General features: G+C 51.8%; 1 protein-coding gene and 2 pseudogenes across 2 annotated transcripts in view; all 3 read right to left on the bottom strand.

The window, feature by feature from the left end:
- Nucleotides 1–211: 211 nt before the first annotated feature.
- Nucleotides 212–306, bottom strand: LOC115831030 (annotated as a pseudogene).
- An 8633-nt stretch (nt 307–8939) lies between these two features.
- LOC115830836 lies at nt 8940–10055 on the bottom strand (annotated as a pseudogene). The gene has a single exon (XR_004026336.1). The product of XR_004026336.1 is annotated as an uncharacterized LOC115830836 (transcript).
- Nucleotides 8942–13331, bottom strand: part of GNG7 (G protein subunit gamma 7) — a 187422-nt gene continuing 183032 nt past the window's right edge. The window contains exon 5 of the mRNA XM_030795941.1: nt 8942–12956. Coding sequence (XP_030651801.1) covers nt 12831–12956 — 126 coding nt within the window. The 3' untranslated portion in view covers nt 8942–12830. The remainder of the gene's footprint in view (nt 12957–13331) is intronic.

The raw sequence follows: 13331 nt of genomic DNA, 5'->3' as shown, positions 1-13331 counted from the left end.
CCTCCTGAGTAGCTGGGACTACAGGCGCCCGCCATCACGCCCGGCTAATTTTTTGTATTTTTTTTTAGTAGAGACAGGGTTTCACCATGTTAGCCGGGTTGGTCTCGATCTCCTGACCTCGTGATCTGCCCACCTCGGCCTCCCAAAGTGCTGGGATTACAGGCGTGAGCCACCGCGCCCGGCAATTTTTAATTATTATTATTTCTTTTTTAAAAATATGAAATGCTCCATGTCATCCTTACGCAGGGGCAATACTAATCTTTGCATCCTTCCAACTTTTTGAATATGTGCTACTGAAGTGAGCATGTTATAGGGGTAAGGTTTTGTTTTTTTGCTTTTTTTTAAATTTTGAGATGGAGTTTTGCTCTTGTTGCAATGATGCAATCTCATCTCACTGCAATCTCTGCCTCCCAGGTTCAAGCGATCCTCCTGCCTTAGCCTCCTGAGTAGCTGGGATCACAGGCATGCGCCACCACGTCCAGCTAATTTTGTACTTCTAGTAGAGACGGGGTTTCGCCATGTTGGTCAGGCTGGTCTCGAACCCCTGACCTCAGGTGATCCACCCACCTTGGCCTCCCAAAGTGCTGGGATTACAGGCGTGAGCCACTGTACCCGGCCAGTAAAGGCTTTAAATGTTTAATGACTTCAATCTGTTGGGACTTTTTTTCTGTCCTAATAGCTTAAGCAAACCCCTTCCGGAATATCTGAAAAATATTCTGGTGGATGTATGAGACAGGGCCGACTTCATGGGTGTGCGACTTGTGAGTCACCCAGGGCCCCATGATCAGAAGGGCTGTGTGGTCGGAAGGGCCCCACACTTGGTTTAATGCTGCGTCATTGTCTTGAAATTCTTCAACATTTTTGAAAAACGGCCCTGTGTTTTCATTTTCTACTGAGCCCTGCAAATTATGTGGCCTGTCCTGGTATGAGACCCTCTTATGCTCCCCTGCAGAGCCTCTCGGCCTCACCCACTCACGGGCTAGCTCTGTCGGGTGTTGACGGATGTCACTCAGGTGTGAACTCTGCACTTGAGCTCCCCCCTGCACACAGGCAGCCACAACCAGTGAGGGCAGAGGTGAGCCTGTGACCAGTGAGGAGTCGCCAGTGAGTCAACCTCCTCCCATCTATGGGCCCTGAGATGCCACCTCCGTGAGCTTGCGGGGACACGGGCGCCTATATTAAGCCAAGGCTGAGGCAGTGACACACCCTCTTCTGGGCCTGCTCTCATTCCCTGTTTCATTGTCCTGGTCCCTTCCTCTCGTACAGAGGATCAGACTGGACTCCCCCAGAAAACAAGAGCACATCAACCTTCTGTCTCAGGCTCTGCCTCTGGGCAGCCCAAGCAGTGGTTGGCTGAATAGCGGCCGGCAAAGATGTCCTTGTTCTAATTCCCGGGACACAGGGATATGTCACCTTCCACGGCAACAGACACTCTGCAGGTGCGATTGAGTGAAAGACTCTGAGATGGGAGAGCAGCCTGGATGGTCTGCAGGTCCCAGTGTCCTCACAGGGTCCCTCATAAGGACTGGAAGAGGCTACGCTCCTGGCTGTGAAGGTGGAGGAAGTCTAGGAGAAAATATTTGCTACACCTATAACAGATCAGAATGAACAAGCCTGCAGGTTTGTTACATAGGTAAACATGTGCCATGGTGGTTTGCCGCGCCAATCAACCTGTCACCTAGGTATTAAGCCCCATGTGTTGCTGGGCGCGGTGGCTCATGCCTGTAATCCCAGCACTTTGGGAGGCCGAGGCGGGTGGCTTGCTTGAGGTCAGGAGTTCGAGACCAGCCTGACCCACATGGTGAAACCCCGTCTCTACTAAAAATACAAAAATTAGCTGGGTGTAGTGACGGACACCTGTAATCCCAGCTACTCAGGAGGCTGAGGCAGGAGAATCGCTTGAACCTGGGAGGCAGAGGTTGCAGTGAGCTGAGATTGCACCATTGCACTCCAGCCTGGGTGACAGAGCAAGACTCCCATCTCAAACAAACAAACAAAAAGCCCCACGTGCGTCAGCTCTTTATCCTGGAGCCCTCCCTCCCCTCCCCTCCCCCTCATCTCACTGCCGGATGGCCCCAGTGTGTGTTGTTCCCCTCCCTGTGTCCATGTGTTCTCAGTGTTCAGCTCCCACTTACAAGTGAGAACATGTGGTGTTTGATTTTTCGTTCCTGTGTTAGTTTGCTGAGGATAACAGCTTCCAGCTCCATCCATGTCCCTGCAAAGGACATAATCCCGTTCCTTTTTATGGCTGCATAATATTCCATGCTGTGTATGTACAACATTTTTTTTTTTTTTTTGAGACGGAGTCTCGCTCTGTCGCCCAGGCTGGAGTGCAGTGGCACGATCTCAGCTCACTGCAACTTCCACCTCCCGGGTTCGAGCAATTCTCCTGCCTCAGCCTCCTGAGTACCTGGGACTATAGGCGCCCACCACCACGCCCAGCTAATTTTTTTGTATTTTCAGTAGAGACAGGGTTTCACCATGTTAGCCAGGATGGTCTTGATCTCCTGACCTCGTGATCCACCCTCCTCGGCCTCCCAAAGTGCTGGGATTACAGGCGTGAGCCACCGCGCCCGGCCCAACATTTTTTTTTTTTTTTTTTTTGAGACAGAGTTTCACTCTGTCACTCAGGCTGAAGTGCAGTGACTCCCTCTCAACTAACTGAAACCTCTGCCTCCCAGGTTCAAGCAATTCTCCTGCCTCTCAGCCTCCTAAGCAGCTGGGACTACAGGCACGCGTCACCACGTGCAGCTAATTTTTGTGTTTTTAGTAGAGACGGGGTTTTGCCATGTTAGCCAGGCTGGTCTCAAATTCCTGACCTCAGATGATCTGCCTGCCTCGGCTTCCCAAAGTGCTGGGATTACAGGTGTGAGCCACCCCACCCAGCCAGGATGTATCATTTTAAATCTTAGTTTGTGGAACAGTTTTCTAACTAAGCATGTCACAAAACCTAGAGAATCAAGAGAGGAACATGTTGATGAGTTTTGTGTGCCAGAGGTAAAAATCTAAATGATAGTCTAGGAGAAAAAATTTGCAACACTTGTAACAGATCAGAATTAACAAACCTGCGTAAAAAGTGTCTTTAATCCCAAAGAAATAGGCAGGTGATTTAATTAGGAAATAAACAGGCCGGGTGCAGTGGCACACACCTGTAATCCCAGCACTTTAGGAAGCCAAGATAGGAGGATCACTTGAGCCCAGGAGTTGGAGACCAGCCTGGGTAACACAGCGAGAACTCATCTTTAAAAAATTTTTTAAAATTAGCTGAGTGTAGTGGTGCTTCCATGTAGTCCCAGCTACTTGGAAGGCTGAGGTGGGAGGATTGCTTGAATTTGAGAGATCAAGGCTACAGTGAGCTATGGTAGCACCACTGGACTCCAGCCTGGGCGACAGAGCCAGCAGGCCCTGTCTCAAAAAGAAAAGAAAAGAAAAGAAAAGAAAAGAAAAGAAAAGTATGACTAGGCATTTTACATATGAGGAAATACAAATGTCTCATAATTCTAGGGACAGGTACACACATATGCTGGAATGCACACACTCATACAAGTGTGTGTACAGAAATTAATATGTAGGCTGGGTACGGTGGCTCATGCCTGTAATCCCAGCACTTTGGGAGGCTGAGGCAGGCGGATCACCTGAGGTCGGGAGTTCGAGACCAGCCTGACCAACATAGTGAAATCCCGTCTTTACTAACAATACAAAATTAGCCAGGTGTGGTGGTGCATGCCTGTAATCCCAGCTACTCGGGAGGCTGAGGCAGGAGAATCGCTTGAATCCGGGAGGCGGAGGTTGCAGTGAGCCGGGAACAAGCCATTGCACTCCAGCCTGGGTGGCAAGAGAAAAACTCTGTCTCAAAAAAAAAGAAAGAAATAAACATGTTCATAAGGCACTTTATTGAAAGATAGTGTGTAAAAGAAGCAAAACTCAGAAATAATCTAATTGTCCATCAATAGTATATAATTTTTTTTTTTGAGATGGAGTCTTGCTGTGTTGCCCAGGCTGGAGTGCAGTAGCACAATCTTGGCTCACTGCAACCTCTGCCCCCCAGGTTCATTGCCTGCCTCAGCCTCCTGAGTAGCTGGGATTATAGGTGCCTGCCACCATGTCTGGCTAATTTTTATTTTTTATTTTGGTATTTTTAGTAGAGATGGGGTTTCACCATGTTGACCAGGCTGGCCTTGAACTCCTGACCTCAGGTGATCCTCCGGCCTCGACCTCTCAAAGTGCTGGGATTTCAGGCGTGAGCCACTGCGTCCGGCTAAGCATGTAAATCAAATTACTCTGGAGTTGTTAAAATGCACTGATTTTTAAAAAATTATTATTTTTTTATCTTTTTTGTTTTCCTTCATAAAAATGCAATAACTTATCAAGCTGTCGGTCATAGGAACTTAAACGAAAAAAAAAAAAAAAAGCTAAGCTAGCATCAGAGCAGTCTGTGTTGAGTGAGTCCAGTTTTGAAAAACAAATAGTGGGCCAGGCTCGGTGGCTCACGCCTGTAATCCCAGCACTTTGGGAGGCCGAGGCGGGCGGATCACAAGGTCAGGAGATTGAGACCATGGTGAAACCCCGTCTCTACTAAAAATACAAAAAATTAGCTGGGCGCAGTGGCGGGTGCCTGTAGTCCCAGCTACTGGGGAGGCTGAGGCAGGAGAATGGCGTGAACCCGGAAGGCGGAGCTCGCAGTGAGCCGAGATCGCGCCACTGCACTCCAGCTCCAGCCTGGGCGACAGAGTGAGACTCCGTCTCAAAAAAAAAAAAAGAAAAACAAATGGCAAGTGTTGGTATGAAATAGTGCCAATCTCCACTACAGAAGACGGTCTTGGGCACGTGTGCAGGAGCCCTACCGTCTGGCTGAAAATTCTGCCCAGTTCTGGCCGTACCACTTTCTAGCTGTGGACTCAAGGGAGTTGCTTACCTTCTGAGTCCATGTTTATTCATCTGCACAATCAACGCGTACAACCATAGCCCTTACCTCACAGCGTTTCCGGGAGGATCAGATGACACAATCTGAGGAAATGAACCATTAATGCTACTTACTGTCACTACTTTCTTCTGATGCCAACGTTTGTGCACGCCTAGAAGTTTGAAGGATTTGCCTCAGCTGTGAACAAATGGTGCCTACAGGTGCTGAGAATGGGTCTGAGGAAGGGTGTGGAGAGATCTTCCCTCCCCTCCCTCCCTTCCCCTCCCCTCCCCCCCTCCCCTCCCCCTCTCTCCCTCCCTCTCTCCTCCTTTTCTTTCTTTCTCTCTCTCCCCTCCCTCCCTCCCCCTCTCTCTTTCTTTCTCTTTTCTTTCTTTCTCTTTTTCTTTTTTGACTGAGTCTCACTTTGTTGCCCAGGCTGGAGTGCAGTGGTGCGATCTCCGCTCACTGCAAGCTCTGCCTGCCAGGTTCACGCCATTCTCCTGCCTCAGCCTCCCGAGTAGCTGGGACTACAGGCGCCCGCCACCGCACCCGGCTAATTTTTTGTATTTTTAGTACAGACGGGGTTTCACTGTGTTAGCCAGGATGGTCTCGATCTCCTGACCTCATGATCCACCTGCCTCGGCCTCCCAAACTGCTGGGATTACAGGCGTGAGCCACTGCGCCCGGCCTCTTTTTTTTTTTTTGAGACAGAGTATCGCTCTGTTGCCCAAGCTGGAGTGCAGTGGTGCGACCTCAGCTCACTGCAGCCTCCCGGGTTCAAGCGATTCTCCTGCCTCAGCCTCCCGACTAGCTGGGATTACAGGTATACACCACCATGTCCAGCTAATTTTTTTTTTTTTTTTTTTTTTTTTAGTAGAGACAAAGTTTCTCCATGTTGGCCAGGCTGGTCTTGAACTCCTGACCTCAAGTGATCCACCTGCCTTGGACTTCCAATGTGCTGGGATTACAGGCGTGAGCCACGGTGCACGGCTGGATATATTCTTTTTTTTAACTTGCAAATAAAAAAAGGTAAATTAAGGATGACTTAAAAAAAAATTTTTTTTTTTTTTTTTTTTTTGAGACGGAGTCTCGCTCTGTTGCCCAGGCTGGAGTGCAATGGTGCGATCTCGGCTTACTGCAAGCTCCGCCTCCTGGGTTCAAGTGATTCTCCTGCCTCAGGCTCCAGAGTAGCTGGGACTACTGGCATCGCCACCACACCCGGCTAATTTTTGTATTTTCAGTGGAGATGGGGTTTTTCCATGTTGGCCAGGCTGGTCTCTAACTCCTGACCTCAGGTGATCCACCTGCCTCAGCCTCCCAAAGTGCTGGGATTACAGGCGTGAGCCACTGTGCTCGGTCTAAGGATTACTTTTAAATACTGTATTATTTTATATAACTTCTGTAATGATTATATTTTGTTTTGGGGACCAGGGAAAGAAGTGGTAAACCTTTTTGGCTTATTTTCCACGTCTTTTTTTCTGTGCATTAAAAAAAACCCACAGTTGATAGTAATGTGTGCAATTTTGCACGTAGGTTTTGCTTTACCTTTTTTTTTTTTGAGACGGAGTCTCGCTCTGTCGCCCAGGCTCGAGTGCAGTGGCACGATCTAGGCTCACTGCAAGCTCCGCCTCCCAGGTTCATGCCATTCTCCTGCCTCAGCCTCCCAAGTAGCTGGGATTATAGGCATGCGCCACCACGCCCAGCTAATTTTTGTATTTTTAATAGAGACGGCGTTTCACCGTGTTAGCTAGGATGGTCTCGATCTCCTGACCTCGTGATCCACCCGCCTCGGCCTCCCAAAGTGCTGGGATTACAGGTGTGAGCCACCGCGCCTGGCCGCATGTAGGTTTTTCAATGGCTGTTATTTAAGCATCTTCCATGTGCTTTGTGTGTGTGTTTTTTGTTTGTTTGTTTTTTTTGACAAGAGTCTCGCTCTGTTGCCCAGGCTGGAGTGCAGTGGCATGATCTCAGCTCACTACAAACTCCACCTCCCAGGTTCAAATGATTCTCCTGCCTCAGCCTCCTGAGTAGGTGGGACTACAGGTGCATGCCACCATACCCAGCTAATTTTTCTATTTTTAGTGGAAACGGGGTTTCACCATGTTGGCCAGGCTGGTCTCCAACTTCTGACCTCAGGTGATCTGCCCACCTCAGTCTTCCAAAGTGCTGGGATTACAGGCATGAGCCACAGTGCCCAGCCAAGGATGACTTTTGAATCCTGTATGATTTTATGTAACTTCTTTTTTTTTTTTTTTTGAGACAGAGTTTTGCTCTTGTTGCCCAGGCTGGAGTGTAATGGCACCACCTTGGCTCACTGCAACCTCTGCCTCCTGAGTTCAAGTGATTTTCCTGCCTCAGCCTCCTGAGTAGCTGGGATTACAAGAATGGGCCACCACGCCCGGCTAATTTTTTTGTATTTTTAGTAGAAACAGGGTTTCTCCATGTTGGTCAGGCTAGTCTTGAACTCCCAACCTCAGGTGATCCGCCCGCCTCGGCCTCCCAAAGTGTTGGGATTACAGGCGTGAGCCACTGTGCCTGGCCTATTTTATGTAATTTCTATAGTTATTATATTTTGTTTCGGGGACCAGGAAAAGAAATTGTAAACCTTTTTGGCTTATTTCCCATGTCTTTTTTTCTGTGCATTAAAACAAAACAAAACAAACAAAACAAGGCCGGGCGTGGTGGCTCACGCCTGTAATCCCAGCACTTTGGGAGGCCGAGGCGGGTGGATCACAAGGTCAGGAGATCGAGACCATCCTGGCTAACACAGTAAAACCCTGTCTCTACTGAAAATACAAAAAATTAGCTGGGCGTGGTGGCTGGCGCCTGTAGTCCCAGCTACTCGGGAGGCTGAGGCAGGAGAATGGCCTGAACCCGGGAGGTGGAGCTTGCAGTGAGCTGAGATCCCACCACTGCACTCCACAGCCTGGGCGACAGAGCGAGACTCCATCTCAAAAAACAAAACAAAACAAAACAAAAAACCCATTGCTAGGAATGTGTATGATTTTGCATGTAAGTTTTTCAGTGACTATATTATTAGGCTGGTGCAAAAGTAATTGCGATTTTGCCATTAAAAAGGTGAAAACCACAATTACTTTTGTACCAACCTAATATTTAAGCATCTTCCATGTCCTTAAATAGCAATCATAATGGATAAATACAAGGTGGTCTGTCTGGAAAAAGGAATATTACTCAGCCATGAAAAGGAACGAAGCTCTGACATAGGCTAGCACCTGGATGAACCCTGAGGACGTCACGGCCAGGGAGAGGTGCCAGACATAAAAGGCCACACAATACATGATCCCATTTATGTGAACTGCGAAGGACAGGCTAATCCACAGAGACAGTAAAGGGATTCACGGTGGCCTGCGGCTGGGGAGGGGCGGAGAGTGACTGCTGATGGGGATGGGATGTCTTTGGGGTGATGACAGTATTCTGAAACTACATAGAGGTCATGATTACACAACTCCTACATTTTACATTTTATTTAATTAATTAATTAATTAATTAATTTCTGAGACGGAGTCTTGCTCTTGTTGCCCAGGCTGGAGTGCAGTGGCGTGATCTTGGTTCACTGCAGCCTTTGCCTCTTGGGTTCAAGCAATTCTCCTGCCTCATCCTCTTGAGGAGCTGGGATTATAATCACGTGCCATCACACCCAGCTGATTTTTATAGTTTTAGTAGAGACGTGGTTTCACCGTGTTGACCAGGCTGGTCTCGAACTCCTGACCTCAGGTGATCTGCCTGCCTCGGGCTTCCAAAGTGCTGGGATTCCAGGCCTGAGCCACTGCGCCCGGCCCCTCCTAGATGTTCTAAGTACAAATCCGAAAGCTGAACATTCCTGGTTTCTGGTGCTGCCTCTCGGGGTCCCCTCCTGTTACCTCTTCCCTGGGCTGGTGAAGGGAGGGTGACGGGATGGTGTGCGGCCGCGGGTCCCCATGCCTGGAGCCAAGCCTGGGGCATCTGCTTGTATGCTAGGAGCTCCCTCCCCAGCAAGCCCCGGGCCAGGGAGAGAAGGAACAGCCCAGAGCCGGGAGAAAAGGGAGAGTGACGCTTTTTATTGTGTATGAATTCACGTTGTATCAACAACTCCACACAATATTAAAACACTGCGAGAAAGTGGGTGCGGCACACCTGGAATTTTAAAAAAGTCAGAAATAAAAACAACCAGACATCCCAATGCAGATGGCATAGAACCTGCTAGAACCACAGGCGGCGGCTGGAAACAGGACACAGGTCTTTAGAAAGATTAGATCGGCAACGGTTCCGTGGACAGAGGAGGAGGCGCGGCTGGCCGGCATATGGCTTCTGTGCAGAGGGCCGGGCCTCAGGCCGTGGACTTTTTAATAAGTGACCCCTTGAGGAAAGGCGTGGTGGCTCCACCTGCGCCCGGAAGCCCCCTCCCGTGTCACTCACGCACGGGCAGGTGTGTGATGGCCGTCTCCTACCTGCCCCAGAGCTTGGGCAGGACAGGGGCTGTTAACTTGGAGATGGATGCGTGGCCTGGAGGCCTAGCATTGTGCCTCGGACACGGTGGCCCGCCCGTCAAAGTTAGCACGCAGAAGGAGGGAAAGAGGAGCACCTTCCGCCCTGGCCCAGCCGCCCCGTATATGTCCCCAGAGGCCAGAGGTCACAGCTGAGCTATCTGTGCTTGGCCTGGGGTTACCCCTGGGGAGGGTGGGAGAGGGGTGCATGTTCTGCCTCCTTCCTAGAGACAGGAGGGCAGGGGGGGCGGAGCCGGTCTGGGAAGGTGCCCAGGTGGGTCACGACAGGGTCGGGGCTGGCCCGCTGTGGCCCTTCACCCGGCAACTGGTGTCTTGCTCAGCACCGGGGAAGGCCCATCGGAGACCCAGGCTACAGAAGGAGAAAGGGCCTTCTCTCTCCCACTTGACGCTGCCTTCTGTGTGTGCGTGGGTGGGGGTGAATGTCCTTAACTCTCTTGTCCCCTGGGGTGGCTGAGAGAGGCTCGTCTCCCCAAGGCTAGAGCTGCTGCTGCTACCCCCGCCCCCAGCTCCCCATCTGGAAGTGCACACACGCTCCTGGAAACGCCCATAAAACATTCGTTCACCCCAGGGATTCCCGGCAGAAAAGCACATGAGGCGGTTGGTGTGTGCTCTCAGGTGCTGCATCTGCAAAGGTATTTTCTGCAGTGTGGTCACTGAGGTCTACTCTAAAAGAAAAAAAAGTAGAGAATTTTTTTAATCCCCCAAGCTAGAAAGAAACTCACAGGCTTCTGGTAATGGCCACCTCCCTGGAGTCCTGGAGATGGTGGGGTCTGGACAGCTCAGGGAACCCAAGGCCCTGTGGACGGTGAAGGAGAGGCCAGCCTGTCCTTCCCCTCCCCGAGCCTCAGTTTACCTAGAACGCGCAGACCCCAGGCTCTCTGACTTCTGTGCAGGATCCCGTCTGTGGGTCCGGAGGACGTGGCTTTAGGGCCTTTGGAGCTAAGTGTCCCTGGAAGCCGGGGTTTAACCCCACCATCTCCACCAGCCTAGGAGGCCCGGCTGCCTGGGGCTGTGTCTCTGCAGCGGCCTCCGTTCCACGCTGGCATTTCTGGGGTCACATCGTGAGGACACACCAGTGGGGCTGGGCTTGGCACAGCTGTGCCCCCTCCTCCCTCTGCCCTGGCAGCGGGGGCTCGGGGATTAAGGCCTCTTTTAAGGAAAAACGGGGTGGGGTGTGTTTGTTCCCAGTTACCAACATGGCTCGTTGGAAGGGGTGGAGGCAGGCAGGGTCTCCGTGCCTGGGGTCCTCCCAGGGTCCCTGGAACAGGCTTTTGTCCCGTCCTGCCATTCCTGCTATGGGTGGTGGGGACGCCCACACCCCAAACCCCGCTGGCTCCCAGCCCAACCACAGGAGGCTGCAGTCTCCAGGAGCCTCAGGGGCTCTCCTGGGCCAACAGTGGGTTTGGTGGGGAGGGCTCCCCGAAGCCCCAGCCCTCTCGGACCTGCCGTAGAGAGCTGGGTGCCTGGGGTGAGGAGCCCGGCTGTGGCCTGTGGGAGCTGCCCGAGGTTGAGGAGTGGAGGTCACTCCCCCCACACCTGCACACGCATGGAGCCCTCTAGCCTTGGTGAGGTGGGAACCCTGGCGGTCACCCCAGGAAGTGAACTGAGCAGGGATGCCTGCCTCACGGGCCTGCACGGAGGACCCGGGCAGCCGTCCAGGAACCCTCTCGGCACGGGTTCTTAGATGCCCGTCTCCACTGGGGCCGGAGGGACAGGACTAGGCTAGCTTTTTTCTACTACTTGCTTCTAGGCCAGCCCCGTGGAGGGGGTCGGGGCGGCCAGGCCTCCTGTGATCAGGGCTGCGTGGGGTCCCGGCTGCTCAGGACCCATCTCAGGTGTGGCCGCAGGTGATGCCGGCAGGCCCTGGAGGATGTGGCTGCACCTGCTCCCGTCCGTGCCGCAGAGGAGGACACAGTCATCTTTCAGAAGCCTCCCCCTGACCCCATGACGTCTTCGATTTCCACTTGCCGCTGGGAGGAGTGGCCCATCCTGCGTCCAAGGCATCTCTGGGCCTCAGACAGCCGTCCTGGGTTGCACGGGGTGGAAAAGCAAAAAGATCGGGTTCGAGCAACAGGGTAACGTTTTGAGCGGACGTTTCCATCTCCGGGACAACGTCTCACCTCCCAGAGTCCTTCAAAGTCACTCCAAGGTCATGGAACAATTTTGTACACACAGCAGCACAGGGTAGCCCCACCCGCCCTGCCGCGGCTCCCCAGCCTGCATTTCTGTTTGAAAAATGTCTCTGGTGGACGTCAGAGGGTAGGACAACCTGGAAGAGCCAAGGACGGTCAAAGCCTCTCCCAGCCACACGGATGCCTCGTGCTTAAAACACGCTGGGCGCGGTGGCTCACGCCTGTAATCCCAGCACTTTGGGAGGCCGAGGTGGGCGGATCACGAGGTCAGGAGTTTGAGAGCGACCTGGCCAATACGGTGAAACCCCGTCTCTACTAAAAATACAAAAATTAGCCGGGCGTGGTGGCGCACGCCTGTAGTCTCAGCTACTCGGGAGGCCGAGGCAGGAGAATCGCTTGAACCGGGGAGGCGGAGTTTGCGGTGAGTCGAGATCACGCCACTGCACTCCAGTCTGGGCGACAAGAGCGAAACTCTGTCTCAAAAAAAGAAAAAGAAAAAAATCCAAAAACGTGATGGGCCGGGCCGGTGTCGGCTCCCCTGGGGCAAGTCCTGAAAACCCGTTTCTGGCACAGAGGGGACCCTGCAGAAAGGACCCATGGCGAACATCATGCAGGGGAGTCACACTTCGCAACTTTTCATAGACAAAGCCCCCTCCCAACCCCCACACTCCATCGTGCATTTATTGCATGATGGTGCAGTTTAGCGACGGGTTCAACCATCACAATCCGAGTTTAGCCGTATGGAGTAACAATTTTTTAAATGGAGAGATATTTCCAAAAAACTTCATGATGTCACCTCCCCACCCCCACACCTCAATTTTACCTCTACTTAAAAACAACACAAAGCCTTCCAGTGACCCTAGGAATATGAAGTCTTTACCAATGGCCAATTCTCCCGGAACTATTGCCACCGGGCGAAGTCACCTCCCTTTCCCCCTCGGCGCCGGTCCACAGTCCAAACGGCAATTGAGAGTTTTAAAAAATTGTTACCCCATCGCTGGGGGATTTCAGTTATTCCGAACGGGAAGCGGCCGTAAAGCCTCCATCCCTTTTGGCCCAAACTGAGAGGGCCATGGGGTCGGACCTGAAGATCCATCTACACCTACAAGGTCCATTCTACCCCATCCGGGCGGTGGGAACGCCTTTTTTGTGGGGGGAGGGGGGATTTCTTTTCGAATTAAAGGTTTTGGGGACTTGAGATGTTTTGTTTGAGCTAATTAATGAATGATGTCCTGCCTGAGACAGAGAGAGAGAGAGAGAGAGAGAGAGAGAGAACATATGAGAACACAGTTATAAAATAATACAAGGTTTCTTGTCCTTAAAGGGGTTCTCAGAGGCAGGGACTCCGACCAGCAGGGGGTCGTTCCGGGCGTGTTGCTCACAGTAGCTCATGAGGTCAGACGCCGCTTTGGAGACCTGTGTTTGGGCACAAGGAGGAGAGAGGGGAGATATAAGAAGAGGCTGGCACACCCGGGTTCACAGCAGCACCATTCCCAACAGCCACAGGCAGAAACAGCTCAGGAGCCCATGGACGGGGGCGTGGGCAAACAGTGCAGCCCATCCACACACTGGAATATTACTCAGCCATGAAAAGGAGCGAGGCTCTGACACAGGCCACAGTGTGGATGCATCTAAGGGCCTCACGCTCAGTGAGAGATGCCAGACACAGAAGGCCACACAGTGTGTGATCCCATTTCTTTCTTTTTTTTTTTTTTTTTTTTGAGATGGAGTCTCTATTTGTTGCCCAGGCTCTAGTGCAGTGGCATGATCTCGGCTCACTGCAACCTCCAC

Source organism: Nomascus leucogenys, chromosome 17 (genome assembly GCF_006542625.1).
Source record: "Nomascus leucogenys isolate Asia chromosome 17, Asia_NLE_v1, whole genome shotgun sequence".
NCBI lineage: Eukaryota > Metazoa > Chordata > Mammalia > Primates > Hylobatidae > Nomascus > Nomascus leucogenys.
Note: the sequence above shows the minus strand (reverse complement) of the source record. Positions and strands in the feature narration are given on the sequence as shown.